Source organism: Dermacentor silvarum, chromosome 2 (assembly GCF_013339745.2).
Source record: "Dermacentor silvarum isolate Dsil-2018 chromosome 2, BIME_Dsil_1.4, whole genome shotgun sequence".
NCBI lineage: Eukaryota > Metazoa > Arthropoda > Arachnida > Ixodida > Ixodidae > Dermacentor > Dermacentor silvarum.
In genome coordinates this window covers 120,053,169-120,080,104 of record NC_051155.1, presented here as the reverse complement: position 1 = coordinate 120,080,104, position 26,936 = coordinate 120,053,169, and the positions used below count along the sequence as shown (strand labels likewise).

The following is a 26,936-nucleotide window of genomic DNA, read 5'->3' as shown; positions in this document are numbered from 1 at the left end:
TGTTGTTGTTGTTGTTGTTGTTGTTGTGTTGTTGTTGTTGTTGTTGTTGTTGTTGTTGTTGTTGTTGTTGTTGTTGTTGTCCACACTGCAGTGAACAATAGCCCTACTTTCCTCTTCGCTCCTCCTGACTGGACACCTGTGTCCTAACATAGGCGAAAGAATGCGTAGCTGCGCCTTCTACCCATGGTCTGAAAACTGTCTTACGAAATACCTTATATAAAATAAGGGACTTCTTACAAAGAGGCGACAGCCTTCACAGCTAGCCGCTTTGGAAGAACATGGTTAGCATGCTCCTTCATGTACAAATGCTTTATTTTGTAAGGGATCGTGCCTAACACCGTGGAGCCGTGCTTGCAGATCCCACTCTAAGCTTTTTACGGGGTGTTTTCCTTCTGGGCGGCCTTTTAGATGCCCTGCGCGTCGTGGTCGACTTAGTATTGTTTTTATTTTCGGGTTTCTTCTTTTTATCTTTCTTCTTTTTTGTCTTTCTCGTCGGAGACTTGGTACTCGACCCGCTCGTTTCTGCTTTCCACCGCTCGACCCTTCCGTGTGTCCTGGGGTAGCAACTGGTCCCGATATCATCCACCAAACAATACCCCGTTCCTCCGGAATACTGTAATAAAAATTCAAATATTAGCAACAAGCCTAACAAAAATTAATGACATAAAAGTACAACGATACAAGCGCTGACTGCCTGAAGCACACTTGGAAGCTGTCACTGAAGCACATCGCCCAGCATGAAATTGACATTGAATGCTCTGAATGACAACGTCTTCAGCCGTTGCATTCCTTTAGATAAAATGTGATAAATATGATAGGCGCACAGGTACACGAAAATTTTATATATTTTAGTATGTAATCATTTCGTTGATCGGGTGACGCTAAACGGCCACAACTGCTGCATGCTATGAAGTGACCCCTTATTGGAAGCAGAGGCAACAACCTTTAGCCACGCCCGATGAACATGGCTAGCATGCTGCTTCAAGTCTAGGTGTTTTTTTATGCTTCGAAGGGCTTATTTTCACCATATTATGCCAGTTGTAATGGTCGCCATATATACGTGTATCTTACAGTTTTATCTGCCACAGGCGATGAAAGATGTCGTCGTACAGTTAAAATCAATCGGAGCTCGTAAAAAATATCCCGGCAGAACTCATCTTACTATGACTGACGATGTCAATGCAATCAGCACTGAATCAGTTTATAGACACGCCATATTGCTAAAAACACCTTTATTTACCCTCTGTAGCAGTCATTCGGAGTTTTCCAATTCTCTGGGCTGGAATCGACATGCACTATCTCGAACATCGTCCCACTTCGCAATAACCCTCGCGTCCATCATTATGACGGCATGACTACGAATGTACTACGACGACACTCTATAGTGACGACTATACGAGGTGATCATTTTTTTTTAAATCGCCTGCGGTAGACAGCATAATTATTGTCCTTGAGTTGGAAAATTTGAAGAAGCGGACATTATTTATAATCACGAGAAATCGAAACACATATTCAACAGACTAACAATATTTCCCTAATTGACTTCCCAATTTATAACTTTACGGCACATATTGTAATTTACGAATTATAGCCGGTGAGCTTGCAAGACATATTCAATTGAAACAAATCTTCAGGATGACACCCTGCAGTTTCGATATATTATTTAGAGACGAAAGACATGGGCGTTCCAGTTACTTTTGAAGCGAACGCTTCATTACGCCACCTCGGGCAGCCGTCAGCGACTCAACAGTTTTCACCTTGAGAGCTAGAGGTCAAGAGATAGAGAGAAACGTGGAGGGAAAGGCAGGGAGGTTAACCCGAAAAGGTTATGGTTTGCTACCCTGCACTGGGGTACAGTGTACTAAAAGGGGAAGGGGAAGGGGAAATGAAATGCGGAAAGAATAGGTCAGAGAAAAAGAAGTCATAAAATAAAATGTACAAGGAATAAAAAAATAGAGGAGGTTGGAAACGTCTGTGAGAACTATAGTCTGTCAGAAAGTCCACTCGATCGCAAAAACTTCAAGAGTGCCTTGACTGACTTGTTGTGTGATGACTGTACAGGCCGGCGTTCCAGGACTACAGTGTACTAGAATTTTAGTACGCTGTACCAGGACTGTCCGCACCGAAAGCGGCCGGTCGTCAAGGCGCGCCAGCGCGGTCGCGAGTGACTGCCTATGTGCGCTGTATTGGGAACAATGACAAAGTACGAGCTCGATAGTTTCCTCGTCGCCGCAGTGGTCACACGCAGCACTATCCTCCCATCCGATGCGGAAAGCAAACGACTTTGTAAATGCGACACCAAGCCACAATCGGCAAAGTACCTTTGTGTCGGGTCGGGATAGTCCAGGTGGAGGTCGAAGTCGAAGACAGGGGTCCAGTCGGCTAGAGGTCAAACCACAAGAGAGCATTAAGGCGCGTTTATAGTCCGACGTTATCGGCACGCATACGAGCGTCATCAGATGCCGGGCGCGTCGGAGCGCATTGGCCGCGCGTACGGTTTAGGGAGCCTACATGCAACGCCGTTGCATGTAGTCCGGTTACGTTAGCGGCGCCAGTACGTCGAACCATCGGTCGAACTATAGCCGATGTTGTTCTCGCCAATGTGACATAACGTGTGCGCGCGTTCACGCTACGTCGGACTATATTTAGACCTTCACGGAGCAATGAAAGGACACATTGCCGCCGTTGCCCGATGTAGAGTTGGGCCCGGCTGCGAGTTGCAACCAAGTCTCACTACTTTACTAATCACCGCAGTGTCTTCATGGGCATAAAAAAACGAATAAACACTGTATTTATTGCAAAAATGTCTGTATATCATTGCGAAACCACACCTAGGCCACAGCTCGACAATGGGCCCTAGCCGGGGAAGTGAAGCTTTCGCTTTCAACCAGGGTGAACCAAAGCTAAACCCACCACTATTTTTTTGCTTCAATGCATAAAAGAGTGTTTTGTTAAAAAAAGTAAGTGGAACAGCGCATTTTTATGGCTTGTTTGATGGCGCACGTCTCCAAACTGGTGTCAGTCTGGAAATTTATTCCAAGTGGATGCGCCTTCCAAACTAACCGGCTACAATTTTTAAATTGTAATGTGCGCCCTAAAGTGATTAATTAAGAAGTTATTTAGTTATTTTTCTAATTAGTTGAATATGCGTTTTGATTTTTCGTGCAAGTAATGTCCACCTCTTTGAATAATCCAGCTCGACGACCATAATAATCTAATCTGCAACAGGCGATCGTTAAAACTTCGACGACTGTATCACGAAGCCAGCATGTCGACAGTGGCGTGAATACGACGGCATGACGAGAGTCAAATCCCGAAGCTGGAATGACGGCGTTGGAATGATAACGACAGCATCACGACCACGAGCCGAGCGGCCCAAACTTGTAGACAACTAGATAGATACCCGCCGTGGTTAGATCAGTGATAGATAGATAGTTGGACTGCTGAGCACGAGGTCGCGGGATCGAATCCCGGCCACGGCGGCCGCATTTCGATGGGGGCGAAATGCGAAAACACCCGTGTACTTAGATTTAGGTGCACGTTAAAGAACCCCAGGTGGTCAAAATTTCCGGAGTCCCCCACTACGGCGTGCCTCATAATCAGAACTGGTTTTGGCACGTAAAACCCCATAATTTAATAATTTAATAACTAGATAGATAGATAGATAGATAGATATTCAAAACGGTTGAAATAGGCAAAAAATCTAATAGCATTGAAAAAATGTGTGTGTATGTGTGCGTGAGAGAGAGAGAGGAAAGGCGGTTTCCAGTTTGGTACCCTGCACTGGGGTGGGGGATATAGGGGTTGTAAAGATGGCAAAGAGAGAGCGAGAGCGAGAGAGAGAGAGAAAGAAAGAAAAAAAAGCTGGTCACAGAAAAGACGTTCCAATCCCAGGCGTTCACATAGGCCGGTCGATCTCACGAAGTGCAGTCGCGCTTGCACGGCCTTCTGATGTGATGGTAAGTCGCGTCGATGTTGCAAAATTCTTTCTTTCGACAGAGGCTCGTCGTCCAACTGGTTCAGCACGACGGAAAGAGATTGTCTCTGCACACTGTACTGTGGGCACTGGCAAATAACATGCCGAATTGTTTCCATGTCGCCGCAATCGCCACATGCTGCGGGGTCGGTCATCCCTATCCCGAACGCGTAGGCATTGGTAAACGCGGACGCCCAAGCTTCGTCATCATCATCATCATCATCATCAGCCTACATTTTATGTATACAGCAGGACGAAGGCCTCTCCCTGCGATCACCAATTACCCCTGTCCTTACGCTAGAGTATTCCAACTTGCGCCTGCAATTTCCAAACTTCATCACCCCATCTGGTTTTCGTCCGACCTCGACTGCGCTTCCCTTCTCTTGGTATCCATTCTGTAACCCTATTGGTCCATCGGTTGTCCGGTTAACCTCCCTGCCTTTCCCATCTCATTTATCTCTCTCTCTCTCATCCTACTCATTACATGGCCTGCCCAGCTCCATTTCTTCCGCTTAATGTCAACTAGAATATCGGCTTTCCCCGTTTGTTCTCTGATCCACACCGCTCTCTTCCTGTCTCTTAACGCTGATTCCTAAGATTTTTCGTTCCAGTACTCTTTGTGCGGTCCTTAACTTGTTCTCGAGCTTCTTTGTTAACCTCCAAGTTTCTGCCCCATATGTTAACACCGGTAGAATGCAATGATTCTACACTTTTCTTTTCAACGACAGTAGTAAGCTCCCAGTCAGTATTTGGCAATGCCTGCCGTATGCAGTCCAACCCAATTTTATTCTTCTGTGAATTTCTTTCTCATGATCAGGGTCTCCTGTGAGTAATTGGCCTAGATAAACATACTCCTTTACAGACTCTAGACGCTGACTGGCGATCCTGAATTCTTGCTCCCTTGCCAGGCTATTGAAAATTATCTTTGTCTCTGCATATTCATCTTCAACCCAATTCTTACACTTTCTTGATTAAGGTCCTCAATCATTTGCTGTAATTCGTCTCCATTCCTGCTGAATAGGACAATGTCATCTGCAAGCCGAAGGTTGCTGAGATATTCGCCGTTGATCCTCACTCCTAAGCCTTCCGAGTCTAAGAGCTTGAATACTTCTTCTAAGAATACAGTGAATAGCATTGGAGAGATTGTGTCTCCTTGCCTGACCCCTTTCTTGATAGTTAACTTTATGCTTTTCTTGTGGAGAACCAAGGTAGCTGTGGAATCCTTGTAGATATTTGCTAATATATTCACGTATGCATCCTGTACTCCTTGATTACGCAATGCCTCTATGACTGCTGGTATCTCTACTCAATCAAATGCCTTTTCATAATCTATGAAAGCCATATAGAGAGGTTGATTGTACTCCGCAGATTTCTCGATTACCTGATTGATGACATGGATATGATCCATCGTAGAATATCCCTTCCTGAAGCCAGCCTGTTCTCTTGGTTGGCTGAAGTCAAGTGTTGCCCTGATTCTATTGAAAATTATCTTGGTGAATATTTTATACAGTACTGAGAGCAAGCTAATGGGTCTATAACTATTCAATTCTTTAATGTCTCCCTTCTTATGGATTAGTATAATGTTGGCGTTCTTCCAGCTCTCTGGTATACTTGAAGTTGTGAGGCATTGCGTTTAAAGGGCTGCAAGCTTTTCAAGCATGATATCTCCTCCATCTTTGATTAAATCTACTGTTATTCCATCTTCTCCAGCAGCTTCTCCCCTGGTCATGTCTTTCAAGGCCCTTCTAACTTCATCGCTAGTTATAGAAGGAGCCTCTGTTAAATTATGGGGTTTTACGTGCCAAGACCACGATCTGATTATGAGGCACACCGTAGTGGAGGACTCCGGAAATTTGGACCACCTGGGGTTCTTTAACGTGCCCCTAAATCTAAGCACACGGGTGCTTTCGCATTTCGCCCCCATCGAAATGCAGCCGCCGTGGCTGGGATTCGATCCAGCGACCTTGTGCTCAGCAGCCCAACACCATAGCCACTGAGCAAGAGAAGGAGCCTCGGTATTCGGTTCATCACTATTTCCAGTGAAAGTAGCTTGGCTGTTTTTGGCCCTTTACAGGTCAGTATAGAATTATTCCACTGCTTTTACTATGTCATCGAAATTGCTGATGATATTACCATGCTTATCTTTCAGTGCACACATCTTGCCTTGTCCTATGCCGAGCTTTCTTTTCCAAGCTTTATTCTTACTGATTTAATGCTGCGTCTATATTTTACGGCTTCCTCAATCTTTCCCACGTTATAATTTCGAATATCCCTCACTTTCTTCTTGTTGATCAATTTTGACAGTTGAGCGAATTCTATCTGGTCTCTTGAGTTGGACACTTTCATGTTTTGTCGTTTCTTTATTAGGTATTTTGTTTCTTCAGAGAGCTTACCTACTGGTTGTCTTGGTGCCTTACCTCCCACTTCAATTGCTGCTTCTGAGATCAACCTAGTTACAGTTTCATTCATTACCTCTATGTTGTCTCTACTTCATTTTCTAAAGCTGCATATTTGTTTGCGAGCACCAGCCTGAATTGGTCTGCTCTTACCCTTACTGCCTCTAGGTTGGCCGGTTTCCTCTTGATTAATTTCACTCTTTCTCTCTTCAAATTGAGAAAAATCCTAGACCTCACTAACCTATGGTCACTGCACTTTACCTTACCTAACACTTCTACATCCTGCACTATGCTTGGATCGGCAGAGAGTATGAAATCTGTTTCATTTCTTGTTTCTCCATTAGGGCTTTTCCAGGGCCACTTCGTGTTGCTGCGCTTCCTGAAGAAGGTATTCATTATTCGGAGCCTATTCCTTTCCGCGAATTCTACTAACATCTCTCCCCTTGCATTCCTAGAATCGATGCCGTAGTTGCCAATTGCTTGCTCACCAACCTGCTTTTTCCCCACTTTTGGATTGAAGTCGCCCATGACTACAGTATACTGAGTTTGCACTTTTCTCATTGCTAATTCAACATCTTCATAAAGCTGTTCTAGTTCATCATCGTGACTAGAGGTAGGGGCGTAGGCTTGTACTACTTTCATTTTGTACCTCCTATTCAGCTTTATTACGACGACTGCTACCCTCTCATTAATGCTGTAGAGTTCATCAATGTTTCCTGCTATCTCCTTATGGACTAGCAATCCTACTCCAAATTCTCTCCTATGTGGAAGACCTCTGTAGCAGAGGACGTGGCCGTTAGTCAGCACTGTATAAGCCTCACCAGTTCTTCTAACCTCACTAAGGCCAATAATATCCCAGGCAATAGCTGATAATTCTGCAAATAGCCCTGCTAAGCTAGCCTCACTCGATAGGGTTCGCGTGTTGAACGTAGCCAGGTTCAATTTCCATTGGCGGCCTGTCCGGACCCAGCGATTTTTAGCACCATCTGCCGCGTCGCAGGTCTGACCACCGCCTTCGTCACGTGCTCCGCAGCCACTGAGGGCCATGGGTTAATTGTCGGTGTCATGAGGGAGGTAGTGGCCGAATACTGCACCAGGGAGGCCAATTCCTGTTCTGGTGAGGGAGTGACTTTGATGAAGCTTAGTGGGCCTTCCTAGTTTGGTTGCAGCTGAACTAGTATAGCCCCACTAGCTCTCGGCAAGATATTTTTTTTCTTGCCACTGTCAGGCACCACTCCATGCCTGAAAATGTGGTGGACTGGAGTAGGATTCGAACTTACGACCTTCAGATTTGAGGCCGGGTATTCTACCTCTGTTCCACGCCACCAACCCAACCATAGCCTACACAAAAGGGTCGCATCTCTTCGGTGAAATCTCGATGGAAGTCGAAGGCTTAAGGTTGGATCCAGGGTGTATAAACGGGCGTGCATAAAATGTGGTTCATTCCAATTTGATCTAGTGCATTGGCGTGCAAGTAAGCGAAGCACATTTGCAGCATCTGTCCCAGACAGCTGGATTGATGGGCGGTTGTCTTCTGCGTGAGCAGAACGAGCAGCTTGGTCGGCATGTTCATTGCCGATGATACCAAAGTGACTTGGTAGCCACTGAAAAATTATTTCGTGTCCTTTCTCAGTCAGGTGGTGTATGGCCACCGTGATTTCAAATACCAACTGTTCATGCGTACCGCGCCGTAAGGCTGACAAAAAACACTGCAGTACCTCCTTCGAGTTGCAGAAAATCGATCATTTGTGTGTTGGCGCGTCATTAATAAAGTTTAGTGCGAATCAAAGCGCTGCGAATTCCGTTGCCGTAGACGTTGTCAAGTGAGACGTTTTCATCGTGATAGTGGTGGTTTTTGCTGGAAGGACGACAGCTGCAGTAGAGCTGTTGAGCAAGACGGAGCCATCTGTGTATATGTGGATGCCATTCCGATACTTCCCAAATTATAGGAGTAAGGTAAGCTGTTGGAGAGCCGGCGATGACATATCAGCTTTCTGCCGGACGACAGGTATTCTCAGGTTGATCTTTGGCTGAATGAGACACCAAGGAGGAGTCAAAGGTCTCGCGGCAGGTGTGAAACAAGATGGTATACAGAGTCACGATGTGCGGATATACCGTTCGGCAGAACGAGACACGTGGTCTCTCAGCGGGCAGAGAGGCTAAATGGTGGCAAGGAGTCCGGGCAACGTGCCTTAACTGCACTACACACTTCACTCTGCCTTCGCAATCAAGGCCTGGAGATTTCACCTGATAAATGCGCACTCGTGGTATTTACGCACGGCGGGCCTTCGCGGGATTCGATCCCGCGAAGGCCCGCCGTGGTTGCTTAGTGGCTATGATGTTGGGCTGCTAAGCACGAGGTCGTGGGATCGTATCCCAGTCACGGCGGTCTCATTTCGACGGGGGCGAAATGCGAAAACGCCCGTGTACTTAGATTTAGGTGCACGTTAAGGAAGTTAAGGAACCCCAGGTGGTCCAAATTATTCCAGAGTCCCCCACTACGGCGTGCCTGATAATCAGATCGTGATTTTGGCACGTAAAACCCCCTAATTCTTTTTGATCCCGCGAAGGACGCATAATATACGTAATACAATGTGTGTTTCAGAGTAATTTTCCGAAACAATTACTTGATATCCAAGCGTTACTAAATCTTTTAAGATGTTCTTCTCGCCGAATAATTCGGGCCTAGGAGGAGAAAACAGCTTGTCACTGTTTCTTCCATATATATATATATATATATATATATATATATATATATATATATATATATATATTCAAGTATACAAGGAAAACTCGTTCAATGCAACCTGCCAGCGTAAACTATTCAGGAGTGAAAATTGCTACCGTGACGAAACCGGGCGCTTCAGGATCCTTCTATGCTTCCTGCGCATATCGTGCAACGAAGGCACATATAAACTTCCCCAGAAATGCTGGCCTCAATGAGATACTAATTTGTGGATTGATGTGATCTGTTTCGTTGTATCTGTCGTGCACTGTGCATATTATTTGATTTTTTATCATACCCATCCGGAGTAGCATGCTGCAGGCATGCCGCCAGGCAAACCTCTCTGGTATTCCATTAAAGAGCCTCTCTCTCTCTCTCCAGTTTATCACAGGTCCTTACCTCACATACTGTTCCTTCGACGAAGAAGGTATTGACCCATTTTGTGTTGTTACCTTTGCAGTAGTAGTTACAGCTTTCGACGGTTTTATTCTGAAAAAGCACAATGATTTCAATTATTTATGAAACTTCTGCGTGTACTTTGTTGGTAGCTCGTCAGTGTTCTCGCATTTACCGTGGTCAGTTGAGCAAGGTAGCAGAAAGAATCTTAGGCGCTAAGGCAGTGAGGAACAAACAATCCGACGACACCTAAGCACTTATGAGTTGTGAATGCGAAAGCATTAATGTCCAATTGAACGGCGCTGAGCGGTCCTTCGAGTTACGAACTCCTCGCGGGCAAGGAAGAGCGTTGAGATGCCTGGCCAACACCTGCTTGATAGCACAAGGCCGGTGCACTTCGATCCGTGACGTCATGCTACTCTGCCCGGTTGCCACAGAATCTAATGGGGACGCTCCCGCGTAAGCCGCGATGATTTTGACGTCACTTCTTTCGCCACTCCGCGCTTGGCAATGGAAATTTCGGTTCAAGTAGCATGACGTATAACAATCATAATGCTTCATTTAATATTCAACGTAAATACGCTACATACTTTTTAATTATTTACCTTACGGCCCATATTTCAATCTATACGAATTGTAACTAGTCAGCATGAAAGGCATATCGACTTAAAACGACTTTTCAAGACTACGCCAGTTTCGAGATAATTTTTAAAGTGTTCGACGAAATGCACAGGCGTTCCAGTTACTTCTGTGCTTCCATGCATAAAACAGTGTTTTCTTTATAAAAAGTAAGTGGAACAAAAGTGCATTTTTACCATAAGTTTGACGTCCACATATCTCGAAACCGGCGTCATCTTCAGAATTCGTTCTGAGTCTCGAACGAGAAATGGCATCGGGCATGAATGAAGACACGCAGTCGTACCGCTCCGACGTCGCGCGCCGGTCGACATCCCCAAGCGCTCACCGTCCCGTGGACGAGTCCTCGGTCCTGAGAACTTCGCGTGTAGGATGCGGTTTCGGCTGTCCCTGTATCGTATCAGTTTGTGCGTACATTTATCTCTGCTTTTTCACTGAAACTTGCCCACTTTTCCTTAATTTCCTTTCGCAGTAATCTTGCCGCATAACGTTACTTTAAGTAGGCTGCAAGAAACGTCAGCTCGGTTGTTCCCTTGACACGAGTCGGTGTCTGTTACTTCGTTAGTAGTCATGACGTTAGTAGACATGACAGATGGGCGCGACTAGGGGCCAAGTCGCACCCACCCGGTCTAGCGGCGTTCGAACTGCCTAACCGAAGGATTGATTGATTGATTGATTGATTGATTGAACAACTTTATTAAGTATCCTGCGAAGTTACTCGGTGTGGGCCTCAGCCCCGGCCTAGGCCTTGGCTGGGGTGTTGAAAAAAAAATGTTTAACCTCCTTGATCTAACCCGACTGTCCTTTACTCGCGCTGTCACGAACGATTTTTTTCTTGCATGGCACGAGACCGCCATTTCAGTTTCGTCGTCCTCTATCCAGCTTGCTTCGCATGCTACCACGTATTTCATCAAAGTGTGCGTGTGCGTGCGCCAACGAATATTTTAACAGCAAACTGCGCTTTTAATATTGATGAAAAACGTTTCACCTCCTGCGGCACTCTCCTGCAATGTTGCCATCGCAACATGGACCTTCAAACTAGGAATAAAAAGTTATTCTTTCGTTAATTATCCGACTAACTGCGAAGGCTACTAACTAACTACTCCCACACTCCTACTACTCCTCCTGCGAAGGTTAGTCGAACTGCGAAGATTAGTCGCTGATCTAGTTCCGCCATGATGAAGGGAAGAATTGTTAAGAAAGTATCCTCATATCACAACCACACATAATCGTCGTGTCATGGGACAATTGAATCTCGTATGACACGTATACGCTAAATCCCTGCATCCTATGACCCAATAAACAAAAATAACTGAAAGTCATGACAGATGTACCACTTGAAGGAATTATGTTGCAATTATTGACTTGAACTGAATAGAATTTTATTTCCAACAGGCATGTTTACATACATGTTTGAGGCGTATACGAGTAAAATCCACTAAAAAGCAGCTTGACAAAGCACCTAGTGCTTTCATCATCATCATAATCAGCCTATATTTATGTCCACTGCAGGACGAAGGTCTCTCCCTCCAATTACCCCTGTCTTGCGCTAGCGTATTCCAACTTGCGCCTGCAAATTTCCTAATTTCATCATCCCACCTGGTTTTCTGCCGTCCTAGACTGCCTTTCCCTTCTCTTGGTATCCATTCTGTAACCCTAATGGTCCACCGGTTATCCATGCTAAGCCTTACATGGCCTGCCCAGCTCCACTTTTTCCGCTTAATGTCAACTAGAATGTCGACTATCTCCGTTTGTTCTCTGATCCACACCGCTCTCTTCCTGACTCTTAACGTTAGGCCGAACATTTTATTGCGATAGCAATTATATGGACACTCAAAAGCAGATTTCTGCCGTCGGCGTCGCCGTCGCCGTAGCCGTCGCCGTCGCCGTGAGGTTCCGTATGACGTCAATGGGGATGAAATCGGCGCCGCGCGCCGAACGCTGTATGTGCGAGTGAAAGAGCGCGAGGGGCGCGCGCTTTTACGGGGAATGAACGCACGGCGGAGAACAAACGCGCGTTCTGCGCCGTGCTCCCTTAAGGGCTGCAGAAGTAGGCGTCTCTTTCCTCCTTTACAATCACCATATATGTAGAGCAAACGCGCCTTCTTCCGACGCGCGAGAGGCCGTGGGGGAGGGGGGGGAGGGAAGGGAGGCGACGTTTAGCTGCGGCACCAAGTGCCTATTTATATCAGAGGCTCCGGCAACAGTCACCAACGCCGCACGCATTTTGAGCGAACGCGGACAAAACGCCGACGGCGTCGACAACAGTTCTGCGTGTTGCCGGTGCTGCTGCATGTCCAAGTTTATACAGCAGACAAAGCTAATATCATTACTCCGTATAGCTCTCTACAAATTTGCTATCGCAATTGATGCTTCGCCTTTCAGGTGAAACTGCGACAACTTTTTTCGTTCCATCGCTCTTTGTGTGGTCCTTAACTTGTTCTCGAGCATCTTTGTTAACCTCCAAGTTTCTGCCTCATATGTTAGCACCCGTAGAACGCAATGACTGTACACTTTTATTTTCTACGACAGTGGTAAGCTCCCAATCAGGATTTCGTAATGCCTGCCGTATGCACTCCAACCCAATTTTATTCTTCTGTAAATTTCCTCCTCACTATCAGGGTCCCCTGTTAGTAATTGACCCTTTATACACAATGTCTCACGACTTCAAGTGTACCAGGGAGCTCATTTACAGACTCTATAGGCTGACTGGCGATCCGGAATTCTTGTTCCCTTGCCAGGCTATTGAACATTATCTTTGTCTTCTGCATGTTCATCTTCAACCCAATTCTTACACTTTCTCGATTAAGGTCCTCAATCATTTGTTGTAATTCGTCTCCATTGTTGCTGAAATGGACAATGCCGTCTGCAAACCGAAGGTTGCTGAAATATTCGCCGTTGATCCTCCCTCCTAAGCTTTCCCAGTCTAAGAGATTGAATACTTCTACGAAGCATGCAGTGAATAGCATTGGAGAGATTGTGTCTCCTTGCCTGATTCCTTTCTTGATAGGTAACTTTCTACTTTCCTTGTGGAGCACCAAGTTAGCTCTGAAATCCTTGTAGATATTTGCCAAGATATCACGTAGGCCCCCTATACTCCTTGATTACGCAATGCCTTTTTGAATGTTGGTATCTCTACTGAATCAAATGCATTTGCATAACCTATGAAAGCCATAAAGAGAGGTTGACTGTATTCCGCAGGTTTCCCGGTTACCTGATTGATGAGATGGATATGATCCATTGTAGAATAACCCTTCCTGAAACCAGCCTGTTCTCTTGGTTGGCTGAAGTCAAGTGTTGCCCTCATTCGATTGAAAAGTATCTTGGTGAATATTTTATACAATACTGAAAGCAAGCTAATGGCCCTATAATTCTTCAATTCTTTAACGTCTCCCTTCTTATGGATTAGTATAATATTGGCGTTCTTTCAGCTCTCTGGTACACTTGAAGTCGTGAGACATTGTGTATAAAGGGCCGCAAGCTTTTCAAGTATGATATCTCCTCCATCTTTGATTAAATCGACTGTTATTCCATCTTCTCCGGCATCTTTTCCTTTGGTAATGTCTTGCAAAGCCCTTCTAACTTCATCGCTAGTTATAGAACGAGCCTCTGTTTGCTGTTCATCTCTACTTCGAATGAGAGTAGCTTGGCTGCTCTGTGAAGTGTACAGGTCAGTATAGAATTCTTCCGCTGCTTTTACTATGTCATCGAAATTGCTGACGATATTACCCTGTTTATCTTTCAGTGCATACATCTTGCCTTGTCCTGTGTCAAGTTTTCTTCTCACTGATTTCATGCTGCGTCGATATTTTACTGCCTAATCGATCTTTTCCACGTTATAATTTCGAATGTCTCTTACGTTCTTCCTTTTGACAAGTTTTGGCAGTTCAGCGAATTCTATCTGATCTCTTGAGTTTGACACTTTCCTGTTTTGTCGTTTCCTTATTAGGTCCTTTGTTACTTGGGAGAGCTCACCTACTGGCTGCCTTGGTGCCTTACCTTCCACTTCAATTGCTGCTTCTGAGATAAGCCTAGCCCTTTAGCCGCCAACCCCGAGCTGTACTCGTCACACGAGTTTGTACCGATATCGCCAACGACGAGGCACACTCGTCCGGTACGATTTTCCGCTCCTTCCGCCGCCAAAGACGTATTACGGTCCTCAATTGCTTTGCTTGCAATATTTAACCCTATGCGGTAGTTGTCTATGAAAAACTCCATTCCGTGCCTTTCGTGCGAGCTTTAAGCCTGGCAACAGTCATTTCATAATGGCGCTTCGCAAGAAGAATGCCGGTGGCGGCGATCCTTCAAGAGGCACTTGTTGGAGCAATACAGAAAGCAGTGTTAGTGATGACATGGAATTTGTGTGCGACAGCGACTCGGACGTGGTCTTTACCCTAGATATTGCTTAAGATTACAACGAGAGCGACGGCGATGACGATGACGGTGACGCACTGAGCAGTGCACGTGTGTGGCACCGATAACCCGCCGCCTGCGCCTCCGCGGTTTCCCTTCTCTTCAGTGCCCGGAATCTTGCAGCAGCCCACTGACGAGAATGACATTCTCGGCAGGTTTCATGTATTTTTTACTGGGGCATCATTGACCTAATCGTCACGGAGACGAGCCATTATGCGGTAGCATGCTTTCCTGTTTTGTGTGCTAATTCTAAACAGAAATCAATGATGTAACTTATATTTTCAGAATCAGAATTGCATGGGAAAAAATGATGACTACTTTTAAAAAATTGCCGATTTTGGTACGTTTTTTCGGAAGATAAATTGGCGGTAAAGGGCTAGTTACGGTTTCATTCATTACCTCTATGTTGTCTTCATGTACCTGTTCTAAAGGTGCATATTTGTTTGCGAGCACCAGCCTGAATTGGTCTGCTTTTACCCTTACTGCGTCTAGGTTGGCCTGTTTCTTCTTGACTAATTTTATTCTTTCTCTCTTCAAATTGAGAGAAATCTTAGACTTCACTAACCTATGGTCACTGCACTTTACCCTACCAAACATTTCTACATACTGCACTATGCTGGGATCGGCAGGGAGTATTAAATCTATTTCATTCCTTTTTTCTCCATTGGGGCTTTTCCAGGTCCACTTCCTGTTGCTGAGCTTCCCGAAGAAGGTATTCAATAGTCAGAGCCTATTCCTTTCCGCGAATTCTACCAACATCTCTCCTCTAGCGCTCCTAGAATCAATGCCGTACTTGCCAATTCCTTGTTCACCTCAGCCTGCTTTTCCCCCCCTTTTGCATTGAAGTCGCCCATGACTACAGTATACTGAGTTTGCACCTTTCTAATTGCTAATTCAGCATCTTCATAAAACTGTTTTATTTCTTCATCACCGTGAGTGGAGGTTGGGGCATAGGCTTGTACTACCTTCATTCTATACCTCCTATTCAGCTTTATTATGACGACTGCCGCCCTCTGAATAATGCTGTCGAATTCATCAATGTTGCCCGCTATGTCCTTAGGGACTAGAAATCCTACCCCGAATTCTCTCTTATCTGGAAGACCTCTGTAGCAGAGGACGTGTAGTGCTTTACCTTTACCTAAATATTTACCTAAATTATTAACTTTACGTAAGACGTTACGTTTGCGCCTCTCTGTCTGAAATTTAGTTGTTCTTTGTTTATTATATATGGTACTAAAATTAGTTTTCTTGAACGTCTGAACTTTTGTCATACCCTTTTCCAACGTGAAAGCTTAGACTTCGCCGGTTTATACTTTTTCGAGTTAACCTGGGTGCTTAAATTTGTGCTATTGACTGCATTGAGATAAGTGTGCCGCCTCTTTTACGTTTTACTCACGGGATTTTGGCCAGGTCCAGGGCATTCTCCACGTTTTACATATTCGCTGAGCACTGTAAGAAGAGTTGAAGAAAAGCATTCATTCAAAAACAGTTTTATCATTTTGTGTTTTCGTATTAATGTGCGGAACAGCATTTCATAGTGTAGGCTATGGCTAATGGTACCTCCGACGTATCCTTTGAAATTACTGAGATATACGTTAGATGAACCCGGCAGGTTATTATCTGAGCACATCCGACGAGCACGGTTAATTTCAGAATCATTCATTTCTTTATTTACTCTAGAGAACACAACTATTTAATTCATGAATAATACTTGCCTACATAAGAGCAATCTATCTAGTAAATTGAGCTGAGTGTGCAGGTTACAAATAAACAGTGTTAAAAGTCGGGCGTTCATCCCGGCGTGAGCAACTCATGTGCCTTCTCAACTTTTTTTTTATTCCTGAAGTGTGCGCGTGCGTGTGCGTGTGTGTGTTGTGTGTGTGTGTGCGTGTGTGCGTGTGCGTGTGCCTGTGTGTGTGGGTGTGTGTGTGTGTGTGTGTGTGTGTGGTGTGTGTGTGTGTGTGTGTGTGTGGTGTGTGTGGTGGGTGGTGTGGGGTGTGTGTGGTGTTGTGTGTTTGTGTGGTGGTGGTGTGTGTGTGTGTTGTGTGTGTGTGTTGTGTGTGTGTGTGGGGTGTGTGTGTGTGTGTGTGTGTAGTGTGTGTGTGGGGTGTGTGTGTGTGGTGGGTGTGTGTGTGTGTGTGGTGTGTGTGGTGTGTGTGTGTGGGTGTTGTTGTGCCTGTGTGTGTGTGTGTGTGTGTGTGGTGTGTGTTTTGTGTGTGTGTGTGTGTGTGTGTGTGTGTGTGTGTGTGTGTGTGTGTGTGTGGTGTGCGTGCTGTGCGTGCGTGTGTGTGTGGTGTTTGGTGTGACGTGTGTGTGTGTGTGTGTGTGTGTGTGTGTGTGGTGTGTGTGTGTGTGTGTGTGTGTGTGATGTGTGTGTGTGTGTGTGTGTGTGTGTGTGTGGTGTGTGTGGTGTGTTGTGTGGGTGTGTGTGTGTGTGTGTTTGGTGTGTGTGTGTGTGTGTCGTGTTTGTATGTGTGTGTGTGTTGTGTGTGTGTGTGTGTGTGTGTGTGTGTGTGGTGGTGGTGTGTGTGTGTGTGTGTGTGTGTAACTCATGAACAGGGCGTTCATTTTTAACTTTTACGGAATTTTTAGAAATCGCCTGTGGCAGGTAGCATAATTCTTATCATTACGCTGGATTATTCGATAAGGCGGACATTAGTAGCACGACAAATCGAAACACATATTCAACTGATAAACAAACATTTACTGATTAACTTTAGTTCATTACTTTACGACACATATTGCAATTTACGATATGTAGCCGGTGAGCTTGTCAGGCGTATTCAATTGGAATTAATTTCCGGAACGACACTAGTTTGGAGATATGCGCCATAAAACTCGCCGTAAAAATGTACCATTGTTCCACAAACTTTCTTACCAAAATGCTGTTTTATACATTGAAGCACAAAATTAGCTGGAACGCCCGTGTATTTCGTCTCACACTTTGGGAAATAATATCTCGAAATTGGTGTCATCCTGGAAATTCTATTCAAGTGGATGCGTCTTGCAAACTCACCGGCTACATTTCATAAATTTCAATATATGTCGTAAAGTAATTAACTAAAAAATTCATTGGCCAATTTTTTTAATTAGTTGAATGTGTGTTTCGATTTCTCGTGCTACTACTGTACGCCTCTTCGAATAACCCAGCTCAACGATAAGAATTATGCTACCTGCCACAGGCGATTTTTTAAAATTCCACAAAACTTAAAAATTAACACCCTATATATCCAGACTGATTGATCGTGATGGGTTTCATTTCGTTTTCTCCGTTTGCGATTTGTGAAATTTTGTCTGCATCTCAGTTTGTTGCTGTTGAGTTTCTAGTTTCTTTTTTTTTTCTGAATTGAGCATTGTACTTTGAGACTGAACCTATTTCCTACCTGTACGTCTTTGTTACTGTATTACAAATTGTTTCTTCGCATTTCTTTAATCTCTCGTACAGTGCCAAGATTTATGTCAGACTACCATGTACATATGCCAATCACGGCCGCTGGCCGTGACTGCCCTGTGCTCACTGTCGAATTGTAGCACATGGGACCGAGCTTAGTCAAGCTGCAGTTCAGCGCCTTTTTCTCGCCGCCCCTTTTCTCTTCTTGAGATGAATAAAGTTTGGTTTGATTTTAATTTCATTTCACGTTGCGAAGGAGAAAAACAAGAGTTACTTCGAAGACGAACTTCGGCAGAAACGACTCATTCGAAATTTTCAAAATTTCAAGAAACAAAAAGTAACTGATGATTGATGAAAACATGGAGCAAAATAATACGTGAGAAGAGGGAACGCACTCAAGAAATGACTGCTATCGACAAGCATTGAATGCCAGACGAAATGAAAATGTGCATAACATTCCTGAGCTTTCCGAGCTCACGGTCACCCACTGACAGAAGGATGTCAAGAGGCCATAATAAATGTCGGCGTAAGCGCTTGTGGCTCTTTCGTGTCGACGAAAGGTACTTCGGCGCACGATAGACACAATTATGATTATTAAATAACCTTCTCTAGATCACAGCTTAAGCCGGTAAGAAGCGGAAAAAATTTACCGCTAAAGTACTCGCGGACATTCATCTTTACCGCAATATGCTGAAGATTTGCGTAACAAGGGCCTGATTTCGGCGAGTTGGAATTGCTAATCTATGGCAAGCTTTCACTGTAAAATTACACAGAAACATGGGAACGGGAAATGCAGCGCTCTGTTTTCGTTTTCCCATTCTAGTGTTCTTCTGTAAATCTGCTCTGAAATGCTGCCATGAAAGACATCCTGTCGATGATGACATGCTGCGCGATATGTCGACCCAGTTGTACTTAATCTGCTAACCGTTATATATATTTTAAAATATTAAAAATAGGAGTTACTTCTGCGACAGCCAACGCACGGGCGTGTGTTCCACAACGCACTGGCGCACTGTGCAGGTGCTTGAAACCTTGTTTACCTAAGTAGTAAGCGTTGATGGGCTAGTCAGTTCCTAGTGAATAATTTCAGGCCATGAAAGCTACAACCAGTTAGCACAAAAAAACGAGAATAAAAAGGGCGAGAGAGAGAAGGTGAGTTCTCACCATGTGATCCCCCACCCCCTTTTTTTTATTTACATTTTGCGCTTGCCTAGTTTACCTCCTTGGGTTTGCTGGCAACACACTCGTCTGCTCGGTCAGACCGAGTGGAACTCGCCAAACTTACGACTTACACGACTGCATCAATTAAACCCCTCAATGCAACTCCGACCTCCATTCGGACTTCCTCGACGTGAAGCTTCGCTTCTCTGTCGCCAGTGCAGTATGCGAGGTCTGCGGCACCAACGAAACTATTGACCACCTGCTCTGCCACTGTCCACGATATGCCCAAGAAAGACAAGAACTCGCTAACGCGCTAAAAAAAAAAAACTGGACAATCGGACGCTTTCCGTGCAGGTGCTGCTGGAACACCGGCCCCACCGCTCGTCGGCCCATCAAGTGGTGAGGGCACTTTTGTGCTTCTTGAGGACGACGGGCTTGTGTCAACGTCTGTGACTATTAGTGCACTAACACACGCGTCAGCGAACTAACCACTCATTTCCCGTCTTTCCTTCCCTCCTCTCTCTCCCTGTCATCTTTGTGTTCCCTTTTCCCATTCCCCCGGTGCAGAGTAGCCAACCGGACGTTATTCTGTTTAGGCTCCCTGCCTTCTGCTTTTCTCTTGCTTCCTCCTCCTCAACTCGTCTGCTGACTGAAGTGAAATAAAGCTTCAAAATTTATGTAACCGAGTACGGTCACAACTTAAGACCATTACTGAATTGGAAAAGAAAGCGAGCCAAGATTTATCGATGTTCGACAAAAGCTCACGGACCTTGTGTATTTCAACCGAAACAGCAAAAAATGTACAAGAAAAAGTTGTCGCAGTTTCACCTGAAAGGCGAAGCATCAATTGCGATAGCAAACTTGTAGAGAGCTATACGGAGTAATGATATTAGCTTTATCAGCTGTATAAACTTGGACATGCAGCAGCACCGGCAACACGCAGAACTGTTGTCGACGCCGTCGGCGTTTTGCCCGCGTTCGCACAAAATGCGTGCGGCGTTGGTGACTGTTGCCGGAGCCTCTGATATAAATAGGCACTTGGTGCCGCAGCTAAACGTCGCTTCTCTTCCCTCCCCCTCTCCCCCACGGCCTTTCGCGCGCCGGAAGAAGGCGCGTTTGCTCTACATATATGGTGATTGTAAAGGAGAAAAGAGACGCCTACTTCTGCAGCCCTTAAGCGAGCACGGCGCAGAACGCGCGTTTGTTCTCCGCCGTGCGTTCACTCCCCGTGAGAGCGCGCGTCCCTCGCGCCCTTTCACTCGCACATACAGCGTTCGGCGGCGCGCGGCGACGATTTCATCTCCATTGACGTCATACGGAACCTCACGGCGACGGCGACGGCGACGCCTACGGCAGAAATCTGCTTTTGAGTGTCCATATAATTGCTATCGCAATAAAATGTATTTTATCGAGTTTTATAGGCTAGCCGAATATATAAGAAAAGGAACATTTCCAGATTCTTGAAGGCGATAGCCCACATATCGGGCCGCGCAGGAACCTGTAGCAGCATAACAGACACGACGAAGTGAGCCGAAACAAGCGCCAAAACGTCGCCATTTTCTCCTGCCCAGTGACCAAGTTCTGCGTCATGAGGCCACGACACGTACGCCTCCTGGGAAACGAAACCGCAGCTGTTCGTAAAAAAGCTATTATGGGAGATTACTCAGGCCACTGTGAAGCTTGCCAATATCTTTTTTTTTTCTAAGGTATCGAGGTCCAGATAGTTTGTTCATTTGCCGCAAAACTAAAATGAAAAGTCGGAAACATCGTGTCAACTAAAGGACGTAGTCTGCATGTATAAAGACACGGCTTCACGCAGACGCGACCGCACGGACAGGTCGCAGGACACGTCTTGTATACGAACACACACTCGTGCTCGAGCAACGCCGAACAATACGACTGCTAGCCTCTCCGTTGCTCTGGCCTCCTCAACGTGCGCAGTGTTTCACCGCGAAACGCTCATTGCCTCGGTTTACACCAATTTCTGGGTAGCTGGCTCTTTTTTAGTAGCCCTAAGGTTTAGCAGATGGCGCATTGGGACCGCGCGAGGCGAATTGTGCTGAGTGTGACGACGACAAGAGGACGGAACGACAACAGTGGTGTGATAATTTTGACACAACAACGACGATGGCGACGATATGACGACCCACATGTCAAACTAAGAATGCAGCGATAATGAATTCATAACTGAGAAATATTAAACTCTACATTGTATAATACTGCCTAACCTACAATAAGGCCGACGAGTAGTCAGCAAGTAATCAGCACATCCGCTTTACCAAAGCGTTAGACCAAACAACTTCACAAATTCTCAAAAACGCAATACCATCAGAAAAGCATTCTATGCGCTCACCTTGTGGTAAGAACAAAACAAAGAGTGGCAAGACGAGCATCGTTTATGAGTGTCGCTTTACCGCAGTCAGTTTCCTGGCTTGGTTTTACCTCGTTATATATATACATGTATAACTCGAAAAATGCACATGGATGTTGATGACCAACCCCAGACGGCCCGTAATCAATGTTGAAATTCAGCACTGTCGGCATAAAATGCCTTCAATACAGGAACACATTGAAAAGCCAAGGCATTGTGTTATGCCAGACTTTATGACACCCGCAGGAAAACTTTAATAATCTTCGAGTAGCTGGTTTGGCTTAACCTATAGTTCAGAATTCCGCAAGTGATTAGTGCCGTTCTACAAAACTCAGCGTCGAGCCTGCGATCAGTAAAGTTCTTGCCGGAAATAACTCATAGTTAAATGAAAGGTTATTCCAGGGTTCACTGGTGTACTTTTTATGGATTGAAGACGCCCACACTGATCACCGACAGTATGTTAGTATTAATGAGAAAAGGTCAGGCGCTTGTGACGTCAAGTCACCGCTACCAAAGGGATCGGTCATTATGCGCGTGTTGTTTTTGATATTCATTAATGACCCGACTGAGGAGTCGCCTCTTAGAGCGAGATTATTTAAAAATTGCTGCATGATTTATACGAAACGTTTTTAACCATGCATTATGACCCATGATAAAACTGCCGGTGCGATTTTCATCAAAGTTTCTGCATAATGAAATAGCAACATAAGCATCACTTCTTCGAACATTTATCGAGAAATATTGATCTGAAGTTACAATGGTGTACTTCATTTAGTACACTGGGCGCATGGGGTTTCCATGGCCACTGCACTTCTCATATTCTACTCCTGCGTGTTTGTATTACGTGCACTTCTCACACGTCCATGATGCTCGGGCGTGCAAAATAGGCATCACAGCGGCTTTCCGATTTTTTCGGGATAGTGGCTGTGACCATCGGCCATAAGCGTCCAACCAACACACATATAGGGACACTCAGCAAGCACGGCAACGACACTGCTGACATCGCGAGTGCGGCTAAGGTGTCCTCAATAATGCTATTGCAATGAAACCATATTGGCGAAATATTTTTGAAGCCTTTGCTAACCTTAACTAACCGCAGGCGTCGTTGGAAAGCATTGGTGTTGTCGTCGTCGCCTTCCTCCTCATTCGTATTTTCGGCTCGTTCTGGCAGCACAATCACTGTATCAATGTCGTCTGCTGTGTTAAGCCTAACGTTAAGAGACAAGAAGAGAGCGGTGTGGATCAGAGAATAAACGGGGACAGCCGATATTCTAGTTGACATTAAGCGGAAGAAATGGAGCTGGGCAGGCCATGTAATGCGTAGGATGGATAACCAGTGGACCATTAGACTTACAGAATGGATACCAAAAGAAGGGAAGCGCAGTCGAGGACGGCAGAAAACTAGGTGGGGTGATGAAGTTAGGAAATTTGCAGGCGCAAGTTGAAATCAGCTAGTGCAAGACAGGGTTAATTGGAGATCACAGGGAGAGGCCTTCGTCCTGCAGTGGACATAAATATAGGCTGATGATGATGATGTTTTCTGCACTCTCAACTGCTTCCAGAGCATCGCGAAAGCGACAAAACGGCTTCCTTCCGGAGAGAATTTCTTCATCCATGCTGGAACACAACTGGAAAAAAACGGGCAAGTTTGCACTCTGTCGTGCAAAGCTTAGGCACAGCGAAATTGTCGATCCTCAAGTCTTACTGGCTGCTACTGCTATCTATTAACTTGGTTGCTGCTAGGTCTTAACTTGGTTTAACTTAACTACGCATGTAGGGAAGGTATTCTCGAGCGATCATTTTCGAAGGTACGTTCCCTTTCGCGACATTTCGCGTGACTAGCGCTGGACGCGTCGGCGCCTACGAGCGACAGAGTTCCTGGCATGCCACAGACGCAGGCAGGCTAACCAAGGTTGGCACAGTGCCAAGAACGCTGTTGCTTGCCGACGCCGAACGCGTTGGAGGCTAGCCGCTCGATATCTAGCGAAAGTTGACACAACTAGGCGCAGCCCTTTTTATGGCAAACTCCGAGGTCAAGCGCATGGACACTGGGTGAAAGCAATGCCCAGTGTACGGGCGGCGCCCAGCAGACGACACGCCGGGATGACGTCACGGCGCATGCGCAGTAGCGCGCACCTGGCGGGTACCACGTTGCACTGACGAGTACCACGCTGTGCTCGAACCACAACCGGTCAAACGCACTGCCGCTGGCTCCGAAGTTCCGTTTGAGAAACTCGCATTGAAACCTGGCCGTCGCACCAGGAAAGCTGGCGCTAGCGTTGCCGAGGCGTCCACCGCCGTTGTCGGGTTCCTGGAGGGTAAGGCGACGCTGACGTTTGCCCTGAACATCGCGCTCCCGCAACACGGTGTCGGCGGCTCTTCGCTGAGGTTTGGCCTCTACATCACGCTCCCGCCACTCAGGGTCCGCGGCTCTTCGCTGACGTTTCGCCTGGGCTTCGGAAGCCCTCACGCTAGAATCCGCACGTCGACGACGAGCCCTTTCCCGAGCGCGTTCGCGGCGCCGTTGCTCAAACGCAGCCTGGTCTTCGGCGGATCGCACGACGCGAGGCCGCCGAAACGGATCCGAGGCGAGGGAATTCAGCCCGGTGGAGGGCGCGCCAACCCCCTTTGCTTCTCTTTCCCTCCCCGCGATAGACCAAACGACTCTGATTGTTTGCGTGCGTCACGTGATCCGGCGCCGGCGCAGCTCATACCTGCATATGCGATGCAGGTATGCGCCATGCGTGAGTTTTTGCGTGACTACAACGCCGCCGAAACTTGTGAGCCAATACAAGCTTCGCTTGAATATTCAGCTGTTCAAGAAGTAGGGATACGAAATCATGTGTACTAGTTCTGGAACAGCAGGCGCTAATGTGCTAAACAATTTTCTAGAAAAAGTGCACAAGTTGGGTGACACGTGGCAGATGTACCTAAACCCTGAAAAGACAGTTTGTATGATCATTACGTACGCGTGTGAACTGCTCACATTCACTCACACATTGCAAATAGAAGTGTCCGAATAGTGAAATTTCCAAATCGAATTTGATGCGATTATTCAAAATAAAGATTTCCGAATTCTGACATAAATATCGAATACTTTATTATTTCTGCAGCAACTTCAAATGCAAAGTTTGTGCGGAGTTTATTTAAAGAAAAAATTCAGGCTTTCATACACTGACACATTCACATAATACTGTTCTCAGTTAGACGTCCCAATAACTGAAGAGCTTGTAAATGTTGAACGAGTGATTTCATTTATCTAGTGCACCACGGCAATGATGGAAATGAATCAAGGAAATAGCATGTTAACGATGCACATACAGTGCTGTGTTCGCTGAAAAAGAGAAGTGTGATATTACAGCACCGCACAGTGTATTAAAAGGATTCAAGCATGGTGAGACCAGATAATAAATCATAACAAAGTCGGATATATGCTGCCCAAAATCAAGCCATTCTATAGAATGACAGGAAATTATTGAGTTGAGCTGCGTCGTGCGAACGCTCAGGAAGAGGTGCCCCAGCGCAACAAACGCAGCTATGCTTCAGCGGAATCATTCAGAACATTCCTCACATCTGTAATTCTCTCTCCCTCGAGACTCCAAAAATCGACTATTCGACAATTTAGAATAATTAATTCTCGAATAAAATACGAATAGATAAAAAAATGACAGTTTCGCCCTAAGGGCGAAGCAATGAATGCTAGGGAGCCTACATGCAACGGCGTTGCATGTAGGCTCCCTAATGAATGCGATAGCAACACAGCAATGTGATACGAAGTAAGGTAGAGCGGCTTTGCTATAAACTTGAGCTTAGTAAGTAAGCAGGTGTGCTGCGGCGTAGGCAGATCGACATGAAGAGAGACTCGATTACCACGACAAGGCGCGCGTGATACGGGGGCGTTGATGACAAGCGCCTCCCGTGGGCAGCGCGTGCAGGTGCGAAGGGATATATACACGCCTGTACGCTCTGCACTGCCGATCCGGGCAGCATTGCATGTGTGGCGCGCGTCGGACAATGAGCATGTGAGATAGGCTCGACTATATAGGGCGCGAGGGAAGATAGCGCACCGAAGGTAGAAGGCGAGCAGCAGTGTCTGTTCGTCGCCGGGGCCGTCATGGAGCACACAGAAGATCACACAGCGTGAGACAGTGGGCGCGCGGGGCACATATGCGATGGGGCGCTCGCTCGAATGTGCTTAGAGTGGCAGGAATACAATGAACACATGAGAACAAGTAACTGGGGGTATTTAATGAGGCGTGTAATTGAATAGCAGGAAGTCTTACGATGTAAACACACGTTGCACACAGTTCACTCGACGACCACGAGAACCGGTTTGTGGTCGCTGAAGTAGGTGGGAAATGTCACGCAGTGCACTCGGGGATGCCGATGCCCTTTCCGAACACAAGATCCAAACAGGTGCTGTTGCGTGTAGTAGGCTGTGTGACGTCCGACAAGAGGCGAAGTCCAAGTTCGGCATCAAGGAACGCGAGAAGCCACTCGTTTTCACGGCCAAGCACATTGACGTTGAAGTCTCCAGTGATAATGACCGGCGCATTTTCGAGGCACACTGCACGGAAGTTATGGAGAAAGAAGTCAGTGACGTCGGACAACGAGGTTCCTGGTGATAGGCAGCAAGCTGCGACGATGAAGCCCTGTGATGTTTGAACGGCACACGCATCGCCACAACTCATCTGGGGCAGCGTGTTGAGTTTGTAGGGAACGCTTCGCGGTGAAATCGTGGTTCCGCCGAAGTGCTCGTAAACGACTCCAGCAGCTCGGCGCTCGTGTCGCTTTGCGAGGCTGACGCACTTGTAACCCGGCAACTCGACGGCAGTGTCTGTCCACGTTTCCGGCAAGCACAGTACTGGTACCTCGCGGACGACGTGGTCGTGCGACACATCGAAGGCGTGTGCAGGCATGGAGCGCACGTTGACGTTGCATAGCGCTAAGCTATGCGGTGAGTGGAGGACGGCAAAGCATTTCGCGGCGATCGTGTTGAGCTGATGGTTTTGTAACCCACGTAATTCGTCCGACAAGACCCGATCCGGGTTTTCTCTGCAGTGGTAGAAGGTGAAGTCATCCTCTGTGTTGGTTAAGTAGAGTCCGTGCAGAGTGGGTGGCTCGACTCAACGCAACGTAAACTAGTTTCTGGGGATGCCGCTTGTGGTAATCGTACACCACCTCGCTGTGCGTTCCGCCCTGCGACTTATGTATTGTGACAGCGCTCGCTTGCATCACGGGGAACTGCTTGCGACGGCAGGACACACCCATTCTTCTGTCCAAAGTCACAGTGGTGGTGCGCAGTTCTATCGGAACGGAATCGACAGGTACGACAGAACCAGAAACTTGACGAATCGGGTTGGCCTTCAGGCGAGCAATGTTGCCAGTTGTTCGGCAGTGAAAGTGGAGCCAAACACGTTTTGGGCGGCCCATTTCGTCGAACTGCACGTGCTTGAAGTGACCCAATGCCC

General features: G+C 46.3%; 1 protein-coding gene across 1 annotated transcript; it reads right to left on the bottom strand.

Moving 5' to 3' along the window:
- Positions 1 to 331: 331 nt before the first annotated feature.
- LOC125943517 (uncharacterized) lies at positions 332 to 21,547 on the bottom strand. Its single transcript, XM_049662869.1, has 4 exons — positions 21,448 to 21,547; positions 15,939 to 15,991; positions 9,497 to 9,586; positions 332 to 613 (listed from the first exon to the last, which is right to left on the bottom strand). The coding sequence occupies exons 1-4, from the start codon at positions 21,485 to 21,487 to the stop codon at positions 332 to 334; spliced, it is 465 nt and encodes a 154-aa protein (XP_049518826.1). The 5' UTR covers positions 21,488 to 21,547.
- Positions 21,548 to 26,936: the final 5,389 nt, after the last annotated feature.

Coding starts and splice junctions, on each gene's coding strand:
- LOC125943517 (XM_049662869.1), bottom strand. CDS start 21,487: ATGCTCGTCTTGCCACTCTTTGTTTTGTTCTTACCACAAG. Junction 15,992..21,447: donor TGTTTTGTTCTTACCACAAG/GTGAGCGCATAG, acceptor CTCTTCTTACAG/TGCTCAGCGAATATGTAAAA. Junction 9,587..15,938: donor CTGGACCTGGCCAAAATCCC/GTGAGTAAAACG, acceptor GTGCTTTTTCAG/AATAAAACCGTCGAAAGCTG.